This window comes from Streptopelia decaocto, assembly GCF_964273445.1.
Source record: "Streptopelia decaocto genome assembly, chromosome: 3".
In the NCBI taxonomy this organism is placed as follows: Eukaryota; Metazoa; Chordata; class Aves; order Columbiformes; family Columbidae; genus Streptopelia; species Streptopelia decaocto.
The window spans coordinates 13,603,389-13,618,909 of NC_138656.1; the positions used below are offsets into that span (position 1 = coordinate 13,603,389).

The 15,521-nt window shown below is 50.8% G+C and overlaps 1 protein-coding gene across 5 annotated transcripts in view; it reads right to left on the reverse strand.

Moving 5' to 3' along the window:
• Nucleotides 1–15,521, reverse strand: part of RRBP1 (ribosome binding protein 1) — a 73,623-nt gene that overhangs the window by 24,460 nt on the left and 33,642 nt on the right. For 2 of the 5 annotated variants that reach the window (XM_082048258.1, XM_082048262.1), the window contains exons 1-4: nt 13,796–13,925; nt 6,163–6,864; nt 1,157–1,305; nt 35–157 (exon numbers count right to left, since the gene is read on the reverse strand). In XM_082048258.1, coding sequence (XP_081904384.1) covers nt 35–157; nt 1,157–1,305; nt 6,163–6,844 — 954 coding nt within the window. In that variant the 5' untranslated portion in view covers nt 6,845–6,864; nt 13,796–13,925. Of the gene's footprint in view, nt 1–34; nt 158–1,156; nt 1,306–6,162; nt 6,865–12,871; nt 13,145–13,795; nt 13,926–15,521 lie in introns of those variants that run through there. The other 3 variants (XM_082048261.1, XM_082048260.1, XM_082048259.1) reach the window with 2 other exon arrangements.

The window sequence follows — 15,521 nt, forward strand, 5'->3', positions numbered from 1 at the left end:
ACCAGAGATGCCAGGAGGGCTGCGCAGGGCTTACCTTGCTCAGCTCCCGCAGCTTGTTTCTGGCAGCCGTTGCATCCTCCTGCTCAGCAGCAAGCTGTTTCTCCTTCTCTTCCAGCTGGCGTTTCAGGATGGCAACCGGGTCACCCTTCTGCGTGGCCTGCCAGCACAGGGCAGCACATCAGTGAGGACCACCATCTCCAGACTCATCCCCATCACCCCACAAGGTTCAACAAGGCCAAGTGCCAGGTCTTGCACCTTGGTCACAACAACCCCATGCAACACCACAGGCTTGGGGAAGAGTGGCTGGAAGTCTGCCAGGAGGAAAAGGATCTGGGGATGTTGATTGACAGCCGGCTGAACATGAACCAGCAGTGTGCCCAGGTGGCCAAAAAGGCCAACAGCATCCTGGCTTGTATCAGGAATAGTGTGGCCAGCAGGACCAGAAAAGTGATTGTCCCCTTATACACTGATGAGGCCCCACCTTGAATCCTGTGTTCAGTTTTGGGCCCCTCATCATAAGAAGGACATTGAGGTACTGGAGGGAGTTCAGAGGAGGGCGATGAAGCTGGTGAGGGGCCTGGAGCACAAGTCTGATGAGGAGTGGCTGAGGGAATTGGGTCTGTTTGGCCTGGAGAAAAGGAGGCTGAGGGGAGACCTTATCGCTGTCTGCAACTACCTGAAAGGAGGTTGTAGCATGGAGGGTGTTGGTCTCTTCTCCCAAGGAGCAAGTGACATGATGAGAGGAAATGGCTTCCAGTTACGCTAGGGAAGGTTCAGATTGGATATCAGGAAACATTTATTCACAGAAAGGGTTGTCAGGCATTGGAACAGGCTGCCCAGGGAAGTGGTGGAGTCACCATCCCTGGAGGTGTTTAAAAAGATGGTGGTTCTTAGGGACATGGTTTAGTGCCAGAGTTAGGTTATGTTTGGACTCTATAGTCTTGAGGGTCTCTTCCAACAAAAATGATTCTATGATTCTGTGATTCTAAGCATGGGATCTAGCTCTCTGTTCCAGGGGAAAACTCAGCTCCATTCTTCAGGACTGACCCACAGGGCCAGCCTGCCCAAAAATATGCCACTTTCCCTCCCCTCTGCACCTCCCAAGGCTTGGCAGAGCCCTGGCAGTGGACAGCCACAACGGCGCTGGCAGCCCTACCATGTGCCAGGTGTCCTGGACAATGCCAGCTTTCTCCGACAGGATCTCGATGAGCTGCTGGGCCTCCCCCTCGCTGAACACCATGCTGCTGACAGTGGACACAAGCGTCTTGTAGGGCAGGTAAAGGGGCCCGTCTGAGTCTGCGGGTGCTAGGGAGGAGAAAAGAGAGATTGGGACCACTCAAGTTGATGGAAGAGCTGAGTAGCATCATCTCAGTTGGCTTTATTATACTGTCACTGGTTTTAATACATGTTTATAAAAAAAATCAGCATTACAACGGAACAAAGACATTAGCTTGTTCTCTGTCTTTCTGAGGCAAACAAATAATTATATCTTGGGCTTTTCTTGCTAAATCCTGTATGATCCCAGCAAATTCAAGCCATTAGTAATAAATTTTCCCAATCCTGTCCATTTTAATCTAGCTTTTCTCTGGTCTTAATGAATTGTCATAAATTCTTCTAGGTCAGGGATGAGGAACCTCATTGAGGGCTAAGTAGACCTTTCTGAGTCTTCTAAATGACTCCATATTAGCATACACCAGAAGAAATCAAATTACCATAGGTTATACGGAATTAAAGTCCTCGAGTCTCAGAGTGCCTGTTCTGTTTTTGCTTACAGCTTATTATCATGTTTAGACCAGGTTTCACAAGAGAAAGGACTTTTCTTTCTGAACATCATAAAGATTTGCATTATTATTGTCCATATTCTCATCCTTTCATGGCATGTTTGTTGGACTGGGCTCTGAACAACCTGATCTAGTTGAAGATGTCCCAGCTCATTGCAGGGGGGTTGGATAATCTTTGGAGATCCTTTCCAACCCAAACCGTCATATGATCCAACTCCACAAGTGCTATTTCAAACCAGCATCCAGCCAGATTTCCTCAGTCAAGTTTGATACCTCTCTAATTGAAGGCAATATGAGAGCTGCTGGAGATGACACTCAACCACACACGTGTGCTTCTTGAGCCAGCTGTCACCTCTGCCTGGCTCTACTATGGGTCCCAACACCCCCCACACTGTTCTCCATCAAACTGAGTGGTTCCCAGTAGAAGCTGGGAATGCTTTGCCAATGCCAGAGAGCAGAGACATCAGCAGCTGGACCTAACCATGATGCAACCTTGCTGAGAGACATCACGCCACACAGTGGTGCCAGCAATGCAGAGTGGAGTAAGGCTCTGCCTTTTACCAGGCAAGTTTGTTCCCACTCTTTGCTAAGGAAACAATATGACTCCAACATTTTCCCCACCCCTCTGCTACCCTGAGAAAGTCAAGTAGCATCAGGGACCACAATGCTATAGCAGGACCACAGTGTACATAGTCACGATGGATACAGGATGGCAGGCAAGGGGTTTAGGAGTTCCTGCACAGTACCTATGGCCCAGTGTGCTCATTTTCCCTGAAAATCTTGGAAGAAAAAGCAGTTTGGATGCCAGTAGCTCCAGAGCCTCTAAAGCCATTGTTAACATGAGGATCTGCTGAACAAAAAGCTCGGACGCCCAAAGGAGCAAGGTCAGAGAAGAAGGATGAGGTGCCGCGGGCATTGGGGCAGAGATTCCTCTGCAGCCCCAGGAGAGGAGACCACACTGGAGCAGGGGAAGGTGTGAGGAGGAAGAAGCGGCAGAGAGGAGCCACCATGGACTGACCACAGCCCCCAGCAGTTGCAAGGAAAGAAGTGGAGTTGAGCAGGGAGAGGGCAGGGGGGAAAGTTGCTGCTTTCATTTTCTTTCTCATCTATTTTAATTGGCAATAAATTAAATTAATTTCACCAAGTCTGTTTTGCCTGTGATAGTAAATACCAGGTGATTACCCTGTCTCTATCTTGACCCATGAGCTTTCCCATCTTATTCTCTTTCTCATCCTATTGAGGAGGGGAACTAAGAGTGGCTGGGTTGGCATCTGGCAGCCAGCCACAGTCAACCCACCACAGCAACAGAGCAGCAAAGCCCGGAAACACCTAACAGCTCCAGCAAGCACTGTTTGCTCCCAGCTTCTGCTAAATCCATTTGGGATGGCCGCACTGAGCCCTAGCAGCAGCAAAGTCTTTCTCAGCAGCAGCGGCTGCCTCCCAGCAGCACAGCTGGGGCAGCTCCACCATCTTGTGCAACTGGGGCCCAAGAGCTTAGATCACACTTAACCCACACCGGCAACAGTGTGGATGCAGGGCTACATCAAAAGGTTTGTGGCAGCAGGTGGTCAAGGGGGTGATTCTGCCCCTCTACTCTGCTCTGGTGAGACCCCACCTGGAGTCCTGCATCCAGCTCTGGAGCTCTCAGCACCGGAAAGACATGGACCTGTTGGAGAGGGGCAGAGGAGGCCACAAAAATGATCAGAGGGCTGGAACAGCTCTGCTGTGAGGACAGGCTGAGAGAGTTGGGGTTGTTCAGCCTGGAGAAGAGAAGGCTCCGGGGAGACCTTATTGTGGCCTTTCAGTACTTAAAAGGAGCCTATAAGAAAGATGGAGACAGGCTTTTTAGCAGGGCATGTTACAATAGGACAAGGAGTAACAGTTTTAAACTAAAGGAGGGGAGATTCGCGCTAGACATAAGGAAGAAGTTTTTTACAAGGAGGGTGATGAAACACTGGCCCAGGTTGCCCAGAGAGGTGGTAGATGCCCCATCCCTGGAGACATTCAGGGCCAGGCTGGATGGGGCTCTGAGCAACCTGATCTGGTTGAAGCTGTCACTGCTTATTGTAGGGGGGCTGGACTAGATGACCTTTGAAGGTCCCTTCCAACTCAAACTGTCCTGTGATTCTAACCCATCAGATCCCCTGGCCTGGTCCCACTGGGCAGAGGGTCCCACCAAGCAAAATTTTTCCCATCTCCTGGCAGCGTTGCACAAGCAAGCCTTGCACAAGATGGACACGATGCAAAGCCCTCCTTGCAGCTGGCAAATGGAGCCGGGACAGCCTGCCAAGCTTCAGCAAGAGGAAGCCTACACCTATGCTGAGTCCACTTGCAGGGTTGGAAATGTTGAACTTTGCTGAAGAATGCAGCAAAACAAGCAGCAGCTGCATGGCAAAGCTGCCATGGAAAAGCACCGCAGGGATGAGGGATCTGAGGAGCTACTTCTCAAATCCAAGGGGACACAGGAGACACAGATGGCCCATGTGGAGCCCCACACCCAAGAGGCTGCAGCCCAAATTGGATACCCACGCATATTTCATGGGAGACTGTGGCTCCTGCTACCACAGGTAACAACCTGGGATCCAAGTACACACTAAACACTTGCAAGTAAGTTTTTGTGCAATGCAGGAGGCTAAAAAGAAACCACGCAAGAGAAAAATATCCCAAGCCACTCTTTTCAGGTTTGTCATCTGCTTCACTGCTGAGCATTTGTCTTTGAACAATTTGAACACCCGTTTTTACCTGCCACAGGATAATTTGTTGCTTCTGCCTTTGAGGAGGAGAGACCACAGCTGCTGAAAGGCTGCCCACAATACCTTGGTCAAACTGCAGACAGCTTTGTGGCACAAAGAAGAGCTTTCCTTTGAAAAATCCAAGCAACTAAGACATCACTCTTGGCTTTTAAGACGAGCAGGATCGGCATTTCTTAACCAAAGGAGTAGATGTTTAGAGCAGCCAAAAAAACTTGCAACTTAACAAGTGTTAAGAGTTCATCTCCCATCTGCATTCTCTTAGTTGTTACAGCTTGTATTTAGGGCCATGTTTTTCAGTGTTAGAGAAGTGCATCCCTGTGTGCACAAGCCAAAGCAGTCACCTCCAGTTTCCCCAACATCTTCACTGCAATATTCTCCAGTAGTGGCTGCTCAACTGTTCCAAATCTCATCACTATGTGGAGATGGCCTTCAGTAAAATCCTTTCCTCAGATGAGCAGACACAAGGGTTTAAACCCAACCTAGGAGACCAGCTGCTGCAAAATGTCCAGCTGAGTAGCAGGCCCTCTTCTAAAACAGGGTGTGGAAACTGCCAGGTCACACAGCAGTCTATCTAGGTTTGGATGTGCTGGAGAAGGTTAGCAAGTAGGGGTTGTCTTTTCGTTTGGGTGGGGGGTTTTTTGTAAATAAATAAATTAAACCTAGCACACTAAATCATATCCTTGAGAACACCTGAGAGATTTCTCCCACATGTCCATGTGAGGACACTTCTACAGGTCTGAAAGCATGTACATTTTTTAGTGCCTGTAACTATCACTTAACCAAAAATAAAACCCAAACTGCTCACATTGGTGCAATAAAAGGCAAGAATCTAGCTACAGAGCTGTTTCTCCCCACCCTACCACCTTCTTTAATCTCTTCCATCTCAGAGTCAATCAAGTGAGGCACAAATGACTACAGGCAAGTCTTCCCTTTCCTTTGACATATCCAGAGTCACTTCTCTCTAACTATCCTTTGATCAGCTCCCCACAGTATAAAATCCTTTCTAATCCTTTCTCCTCCAACAGGCTGTTTTTCACCTTCATTGAAGAAGGAAGAAACTCTAGCAGTGACCCACCCCCCCATAGAAGAAGAGTAGTAGAGGTCCTGTGTGCTTCTAATAGTAAGGGGTGGATGGGGGGAAAACACCTCATCTTGGCTTTCCACCTAGATGTCTCGCACCCTGGCAGCTGCACCCTCTCCCAGGACAGGTATGTGCACCTCCCATCCATTCTCACTCTGCAAATCTGCTCAGAGACCCGCAATGCAACAGCAAATCCAAGAGGAATCGGTAGCTCTCCAACATCTGTGTGCTGGACCAAGGAGCTAAGCACCAAGCAGGGGCAGTCAATGCAGGAGTCAACAAATTACAAAGTGAACACAAGTTAATAAACCTTGAGTTCAACTCTACTCCCCACTAGAGAGTACTACAGTCTAGCGTAGGCTCTTCAGCACACCTTCCCCTTGGCATACACGGTCCATCTCACCAGAGACAACCTTTCTACAGCTGCTCTGTTTACAACACTGAAGAAGATGAAGAGATCTCAGAATGCGATAGCTCTGTTTTATCAGCAGCAAGGTACCCTGCTGGCTTACTCGATGGGGATACTTGCAGAGGAATTTGGCCTTACCTGGCTCACTCTTCTTCTTGGATGCAGACCTCTTCTTGACAGGTCCTTCATGCTTCTGTTCCTCATGGGTCTGAAGAGCATCAACTTTCTTGATGGCGGTGGAGCTGACAACTGGAGCACTTTGCTGCGTGCCAACCGGTAAAATGGCCACAACAGGCACCTCCTTAGGGGTCACCTCCAAGACAGGAGAACTTTTGGGGACACTGACAGGAGGTGAAGTCAACACCGGGCTAGGAGCAGGCTCTACCTTTGCCACCTTCTTCTCCTTCTTCCTCTTCTCCTTAGGTGATGGAGCAGGTTTGTCCTTTTCCTGGGGGGCCACTGACACTGCTGTGACTGGAGGCTCAACAGTGACAGGCTCAGGTACCACAGCAGGCTCAAGAACCACATCCTTGGGAGAGTCTGTCACTTCCTGAGTCAGCTGCTGTTCTGGGATCTTTCCATTAGGTTTCTCTTCCTTTTTCTTTGCTTTTCCTTTTTTCTCAACAGGCTTCTCTTTCTTCTTTTTCTCTGTTTTCTGTTGCTGGGTCTTCTCAAGCTCTTTGCGTTGCTTGGCCAAGGCTTCCTCATAAGATGTCTCCTTCATGGAGAAGGTGGACACCAGGAAGATCCCGATGGCTGATATCACCATAAAACCTCCAAAGACCATAACACCCAGCGTCTGAGGGTCGTACACATCCATCCTGACTTATTTTTCTGTGCCTGCAAGACATCAGAACAACAGTTAGTAGAGGGAAAAAAAACCCTCATGCAACAGCCCCTCTGAGCAGGGAGTTCCATATTGACATCTGTGTCTCTAAATGGCACCATGCATTGAAAAGACAAACGCTCAAGATTCACAAAGCTCTGGTGAGGGCAGCTTGCCTACACACCCCCAAGTTTGTGCTCCTCCACTTCCACTACATTGCTTATGCACAGGGGTCCCATTGTACTACAGCAACTACTTGCACTGGCTGCAGCAATCTCCAGAAGAACTAAAGAAGGGGAAGAAAAAAAACGGAGGTGCAATCAGTGCAGAGATAGACATGAGCAACTACCCACTACATGTTCAGTGGGATGGTTTTGCACGACCCTAGGCAGTAAATGCAGCCCTGTGGCAGTAACAGAGCCCATTTTCAGACTGTTTGGTGCAGGCTGGCCAAGAGTTGGCCTCTCCCTGCACCATCTAGCCTATTCATTGCACCCAGACACACATCCAGCTATAAACTTTGGAGTAAAACATTTCCCTGGAAAGAGAGAATATGCACAGAAGAGCTTTTCCCACCTTTGCTGCAGCCCTGGACTTCTCCCTCTGTCACCTGCAACCTGCCCAGCCTGGTGGAAAGGACACATGGCGACCGTGTCCCACTGGGCAGCTACTCCCAGTTCACAGCAAAGAGCATCAACCCAGCAATGATGCATAGACACCACAGAATCATATAATAGTTGAAGTTGGAAGGGACCTTCAAAAAGCTTGGAGACAGATGGGTGTCCACAGTTGAAAAGCAGGCTGCCTTGCAGACCTCTTTGTTGCCTTCCCCCAGTTAGTTTGTCACATGCAATGCATTCGTTGTCCAGCATCACGCTCAAAGCCTAGGGAGCATGATGCCCTGGTTGAAGCCATTCTTACTCGCATGTGAATCACAGAATCATAGAACAGTTTGGGTTGGAAGAAACTTTCAAAGTTCATCTAGTCCAACCCCCCTACAATAAGCAGTGACAGCTTCAACCAGATCAGGTTGCTCAGAGCCCCATCCAGCCTGGCCCTGAATGTCTCCAGGGATGGGGCATCTACCACCTCTCTGGGCAACCTGGGCCAGTGTTTCATCACCCTCATTGTAAAAAATTTCTTCCTCATGTCTAGCCTGAATCTCTCCTCCTTTAGTTTAAAACCATTACCCATTGTCCTACCTCCGCCCATGCAGAGAATCAAGTTATGGCCATTTCCTTGAGATGTAAATAACAATAGAAGTCAGAAATTCAAGCTAAAAATCAATACCAACAAAAACAACAAAAAAGCATGGTCATTAATTATCTCATCTCCCCAACGGATGCCTGCAGGAAGAATTTAGACTTGCAGAGTGCTGGATGTGGCACTTCTCTTTCCACCTCTGCTATGAGCTCATGGGTAAACTGGGCACAGGGTCCTTGCTACTGTCCTCTCCAGCCTCAGTTTCTCCCAGCAACACAGACTATACTGTCTGGTCTGAGCTCTGGCAGGCAGGGCACAGTCACACACAAAGATGCTGCTATCTCCATTCTTCTTAATTGCTAATTGACCCTCTCCCATGTTTCAAAGCCAATCCCTTCTCTGCTATCCCACTCGTGTTTCTCCCATTAGGTCATCATCTCCATGTGGCCCCAAGGTGGCTCATGAACCCCAAATGCTGAAATTGGGCAGTTAGTCTGCAATGGGGCACTTTACAGGAGGTGCCAAGCTGCAGTTTCTCATCATAGTGCCTCAAAACATAATCAGGAAAATGCAGAACGTCCTCAGCTATCAGAAGTTCCCATCCCCATGCTTAACTGTAAACATTATCAAATTTCCTCTTTAAGAGGTTGTGGGTTGAGGAGGGAGGAAGGGGCTGAAGGGGAGGAGGCAAAAATAAGAATAAAACTAAGGAGATCAGCATCTTTTCAAAACCTCAGTCCTCATAGGGAGAGAACTCAAAGCCTTTTCCTTTCTAACAACAGAGTGGTGAACTTGCAGATGAATCTGAAGCCCAAAGCCACTCGTGCAGTGAGAAGGTGACAGCACAATTAAAAACTCTCCTCCAACACCCAAGCAGTGTGTGCAGAGCTGGAAGGAGCTGCTAAGTGTCCATCTCCCACCAAAGATATCCAGCAGGGACAACCTTCTATCCCAGGGCACGGCTCGAGATCCCAGCTGATACTACAGGCACTGCTATTTCACGTCTGCCCCAGCTGTTTCGGATTAAAGCAGTCTCAGCCTGCTCTATCCCAGCACATCGGGTGCTACTTCCAACTAGGTAGCAAAGCCAGCACTTTGGGATCATCCCCACCAGGACAGACAGATTGTTCCTAACGTGCAGGGTAAAAAGGGCTGGATTTCCTCTCCTTGGCAGTAACTAAAAAGTAGGGCTAGAGAACCCATAACCATGACCTTGTGCAGCTCTTAGGGCTACACTGAAGCACCCAGGAGCTGTTTTAGGGGCAGAACAAAGTGACTGGTGTTCCTCACCCAGCAAAGCCGACACATCATTAAAAAAAGCTCCCTTCCTGACCTCACACTGCCACAGATTCGTATTTAGATAAAAATCTGCCACTTCAGCTTAGGGCAAGGGCATCACCAAGTGCTGGCAAATGCACTCCAACTCCACCAGCTGCTACTGCCACCTCCAAAAGCAGCTGGACGGAGCCCATGGAGGATGTGAATGGAGGAAAAAAATGAAACCTCTACAGAGGCATTCAGCACGCACAGGATGGATGAGAAAGGGTAGCATTATTACACAGAGATAAGGGTGGTGCGATGGGTGAGACGGTGGTGCTGGATGCAGTACCATGGTGCTGTCACCATTCACCTGCCCCACATCCCAGCCCGTGTTGCTGTCCCTACATCCCACCCCACATTGCTGTCCCTACCAAAGCTCTTACAGGCAGAGGGTGTTTGAACCCCACACTCCTTCTCACCTGCAGGCAGCCTCACCCAGCCTCACTGCAGTAAAAGCTGCCTGTACCTTGCCTCCTCTCAGGCTTTACAGCCAGGGTCAGATAATGATGCAGATTAGCATTAAAGTCCTTCCTAGCTAAACAAACAAAAAAACACCACCCAATAAGCCCCCCTCACAAAACAAACCAACCAACCAATACAAGAGAAAAGCAGCCCAGAGCACTAACCTAATGGAGCTGTGGACATCTCATACTTGCTGGAAGAGCTGTCGCAGCAGCAGAAGCTCGTGAAAGCAGCTGAGATGTCCTCACAGGCCACTCGCAAGCTCCCACCACTGCACCAGAGAAACCCCACACTGTTTCCAAGGGCAGGCCCACCAGGACAAAATCCAAAACGAAGACTGAGAGATACCAACCGGGCAGCAATTACTCTGAGCAGCGCTATCATGGCAAAGGGAAACTTTGGTCCTGTCTCAGCACTTGTGCCCTGCAGCCCACAGTGTAGGGCCAGTCCTGGCAGACCTGGCACTGACTCCAAGGAGCAAGTTCTACCAGTAGAGTTCCTCCTGTGGTTGAGACTTGGCATGGATAAGCCCAACAACTCGTTCAGGGAAGGGCCTATCACTCCAACTGTGCAAAGACAGCAGCAGGCTGTGCGCTGCCACACACGTTTAAATCAAACCAGGCTGGCTTTGGCATTTAGGGGATAAGAAAAATTCTTCCTCTGGGAACTTCCTGATGCATAAATGCAAGAAGCAATGCATTGCAGCACTAGCATCAGGAGCAAAGCTCTGCCTTGGCATTTCCTGACCTCACCGTCTTCACCCTTCTGAGGGCTGAAAGTTTGCTCCTGGATTTGCACAGCAAGACTCAGTTCCCCTCGCAAGCGTAGCAGCAGGAACACGCGTGCCTTTGCCTCCAGCAGGAAAGCCCTACACATTTCCACCTGCACAAGGCCTTAGCCAAGACACGGAAAAAACAAAGAAACGAAGGTACCACTGCTTATCTGCTCGTGTATGCCCAAAGGATAGTTTTGCAAGTATAGGTTCAGCTTGACAGCCAAGCTTTGAAGAGGCTTGAAGACTTCAGCATCCTCCCTTCTGTACCTTCTGATCCTCCACACTACTTTGTCCCTACAATGGCATTTTTCAATCTGATGCCCAAGCTGCCTTTGGAGAGGGTTTTGTGCCTAACAGGTGAAGGGACATCACCAGCTATCAGAGTCCAGGTTCAAAAAATCAAGTTCATGTCTGACACTGAGCATGTTTACCTGCCTAAAGTTTCTTGAGCAGGATCATCCTCTACTCCTCACTCAGCCAAAACAGCAGAAATTATCAAATATCTCCACATGCAAACTTCTTCCACAAAATAGCTTGTTCAAATAAAGCTGTTCACCACCACCAGAACAGGAGTAAGGCAGACAAATGGTATTCACTTAGCCTTCTCACATAAAGGAGCCAGCTGAAACGCCGTGCTCAGACTCCTCTGTTCCTGGGGCTTTTTCTTGTTATTCATCAAACTTCCCAACATCCCAGATAACAGTCCAGGAGGCCTGACCTCCCTCACTACCCGGCATGGGCAGTCACCTCTGACCTGAGCAAAAGTCCAACTTGCCCTAAGGAAGCAAAACCGGTAAAGCACTCAGCCTCGCTGGTTTTTCAGCACCAAACAATTTCCAGGACAAACCAACCCACAGACACATGGTATGATGGCACTGGGGCCGCTCTCAGTGCCTTGTGGTGGCATTTTCCAGAGACAGCTAAGTGTCAAAAACCAGGCTAGAGCATTCCCACCTGTTCAATCTTTGCTCTCTGAGACCACTTCCATGAAACCCACTACAGAAGCCTTATTTATTTACACGGCCAAAGGAAAACATATCTGTCATCTCCTCCTGGTCTGGATGGGTGCTGCAGATGGGAAAAGATGTTCTTTGCAAGCAGGACACTGTTCCTCCTGCAATCCAAGGCTTGCACTTTGCCATAGTGTCAAAGTGGCATCCCAGAGCAATGTAGAAGAGGTGATGGGGTGTCAGTGGGCAGAGAAAGAGAGAACTGGGTTTATGCAGCTGGGCTCTGTATGGCCTGCAGCAATGCCTGCCTGCAAAGCACTTGCAGCTACCTTTGTCTACAGCACCTCCCTAGAGGTTAAAAAAACAAAACAAATAAAAAGCTCTCCCCACCCTAAATACACACACACAAGTCAGTTGAAGCAGGCTGACACAGGTTTACAGGCTGAGATTTCAGCTTTTTCCAAAATGCAAACTTATCTCCTGGGCCATCGTGGTGAAAAACGGGTGGCACCTAATGGACCGCCCACTGTTTGGGGCAAGCATTGCTTGGTTTCCAGTTCAAAGAAATAAGGTCTTGTCTCCTTCCCTCCCCCTGGTCTGCAGCTTCCCTCACCCAAAGGCAGCACGAAGGCAGAGACATGGCCAGGGACAGTGTTCCTCCAACAAAAAGGAGGGAGATGGCGATGGAAAGGGACCTGGGAGGCCCGATCCTGTCGACAGCAGGGCAGCCTGGCAGCAGAAGGCAGCAGCACTGCCAGCAGATAAAGGACAATCACCAGATACTTCTCATGGAGCTTCTCTCTCCATCCTGTTGCAACAGGGACAAAAATTAAAAACAAATGAGAAAAGCCCGTACGCCATGAGCAGACCCTGCCTGTGTCCCCTGCAGCCTCTGCTTAAAAACATTTTCTGTGTGACTGTGCATTTCCAGCCTTCTGGCAGCATGTGTTACTCTTTACAGCAACTCCAGCTCAGCCGTCGCACCGACTGTCAACAGTTACAGCTTGACTTAACTGAACGTGTCTTAGCACTCCATTAGCTCTCGCAGTGTGGCGGCAGCAGCCAGGGCCCTGGGCAGTGCTGCCAGCTCCCTTCCTAAGCCTCGGAGAGAAAATTAAAAAAAAGGGGAGGGCAGAAAAAAAACATATATACACACGAGAAGAACACAATAGCACCGTAACAGAGATGCAGCTTGACTAACTTCTGCAGCAGCTATTACAAATTTTCTCTCCCCTCCTCAGCCCCAGGCACCGTTTCACCACTGGCCCTTATCAGCTTCTGCTCGGGGTTCACATCCCAGGTAGCACCTGCCTTGCTAACTCCTTCCAGCCATTTCCCGGCGACGCGGGCAAGGGGAGGCCACTGCCATCGCTTCTGTAAAGAGGAAATCTGACATTTCAGGTGGGGAGGTTCCACGTGCCCTTCGCCAGCGGTATGAGAAGTGGGGTGTCCGCCAGCAAACCCACGGGAAAGCTGGCAACATCCAGTTTGGAAAGATTCCGGGGTCGGAGGGTCTCCGCTTATGGGGTCGCAACCTCTCTCCAAATGCTTTGTGCACTGCTGGACCCCGCGCTACTAGGGGTGTCCCCAGGCTGGGAGGGATTTTTAGGGTACTTAATTAAGGAAAAAACAAAAAAAAAACCAACAACAAACAAACAACAAAACAAACCAAATAAAAATAAAAATAAAAATTAAATAATAAAAAAATAAAATAAAAAAAAACAACAACAAAAAAAAGAACAACAGCCTGAGAGCTGCGACCTTCTGTAACCGCGCTTAATCAGATTAATGAATTTCATCAGGTCGGCGCTCGGGCAAGGGAGTCGGTCCGAGCGCTGCGGGTGATGGGGCGGGGGCGGCGCGGCCCCTCCCCGGCCCGGCCGGCCGCACGCGCCGCCATTCCGCACCGCCCTCGCCGCGGGCCATTCATCCGCCAGGACCCCCCCCGCAAACGTGGCCAGTCCCCAAACCCGGGATCCCATCCCCCCGCCCCGTCCTTCCCCGGTTCCACGCGGGACACCCTCCCGTGCGTGTGAGCGGCGCGGCGAGGCGGCGGCGACGTGTGGGTGTCCCCACCCCGCTCCACGTCTGCTGACAGCCGGGGGGGGAGCGCCAGGTCGGGGGCGCCCCTCGCAGTGGGGGGCAGCGGGGGGGGGGGTCCCCACAGGGCGACGCTCCAGCGTGGAAAGGGCAGGGAAACGGGAGAAGGGAGGGCGACCGCCGCCTCCTACCCACCCGAGTCGGGTCACGGTCCCTCCTCGCCGCCGCGGCCGTGTGGAGTCGTGGCACTTTCCGCCGCTGTCTCGCCGGGGCTCGGCCGGCCCGCCCCGGCCCGCCCCGCCGCTCCGCGCTGCGCCGCGGGGCCCACTCAGAGCGGCGGGGCGGGACGGGACGGGACGCACCGCCCCGGCACTGTAGGGCATGTAGTCCCCGGGTCACCCCGCGGGCGGAGGGCTCCTTCCTCCGCCGCGGAGCGGTGCCCGGGGCTGGGCCGGGCTTGGGCAGCGGCAGAGCGCGCAGTTGCCAGCCGGGGAGGCGGACTGGAGGGTCGGTACCGAGCGCCCCGGGCTGGGGAAGCCTGGCAGACCTTTGCCCCAGCGGTGCTGGCGCGTTGAATTGATCTGTGCCGGCTGTGGCTGTGTCAGCTCCAGCCCTAAAGCACGGCTAGGAGAGGATGGGTGGGAAACCTGACTTGGTCCCTGCAAGGGGTGGGGTTGCTGGTTCATGCTCTAGACCCTCCTCAAGTGCTGGGTGGGGGTGCCACAAAGCAGGCCAAACCCTAAAGATACCTGACCTCAGCGGGAGCCTTTCTTCAGGGCCTTCAGATGTTGTGTGGTTAAACTGTGCTGGGTCTGGTTCGTCATCCATCATCTTGTGGGTCCCAGGGCCAGGGCAAACCCATGCCCAGAGCTGCCCGTGATGGCTGGTGCCACCCAGCATGGTGACTGTCATCTGCGGACACACCCTCTGTGTGCCTTCTGGATTGGCCATGGCCTGTGGTGGGACAGAAGACATTGGAAGTGTATTACTCAAGCACCTGTTTGCACCAGAGGGAGTTAGCTGTCTAGAAGTGATTTGGATGCCTTAGTACCTTGGAGATGAAAAGGGAAGGGTTGAAAGGGACTCCCTTCACATAGGAAGGGACTCACTGTTAGGCTAAACTGTTGGACAAGAGCCAGGGATCTCTGGGAGATGCTGTATGCGTCCAGTCAGTGCCATAAGAACATGAGAGCCCTCTCTGACCAAAGGCCCACCTCCCCAGGAATGTGCCTCCAAAACCAACCCAGCACCTAGACACCCAACCAAGCAGGAGCCATAAACTGATATAACAGAGGTTTGCTGCCTACTTGGTAATTCAGAGATTGCGCTGTCTACACTTTTCACCCAAAATCGCGCAAAAGGTCTAGGTTTGGGTAGGAATATGCCTCCACATCTGCAGACCAGCTCAAAGTCATCTCTCTCTGTTTCCTGCTCCACCCCGGCCATGTTGTGGTGCACACTTCAGCTTCTACACTTGCTAGGCACTGACTGTGGAGTAAGAAATTAATTTGCTATGAAAATGGTGGAGAAGGAGTGATAATTTGACATCACAGGGCAGGCTGTCTGGATATTCCAGCCTCCTGCCATCTCTCTCCTTGCAGCCTGTAGTAGATGCTTGTTATTACATTTCAGTGACCAGATCTTTTCACTGGGTGGCAATCAGGGCTGCTCTCAGCAGCCTCTCTGGGGTTTACATCAGTTGCTACTGCATCGTTGCCCCTTGCACAGAGAACAAGCCATGCTATTGAGGCCGGGCTGGGGACAGGCAGCAAGCAGGTCCTGCCCACAGCCTGGTACATCTCAACACAACAGCAAGGAGAATAAGTGACTGTTTCATGCAGGCTGATGTCATGGAAGAAGAGAAAAAATATGCTAATGGAGAAACATTTTGACTAGTTATGATAATATGGTTTCTGCAGAG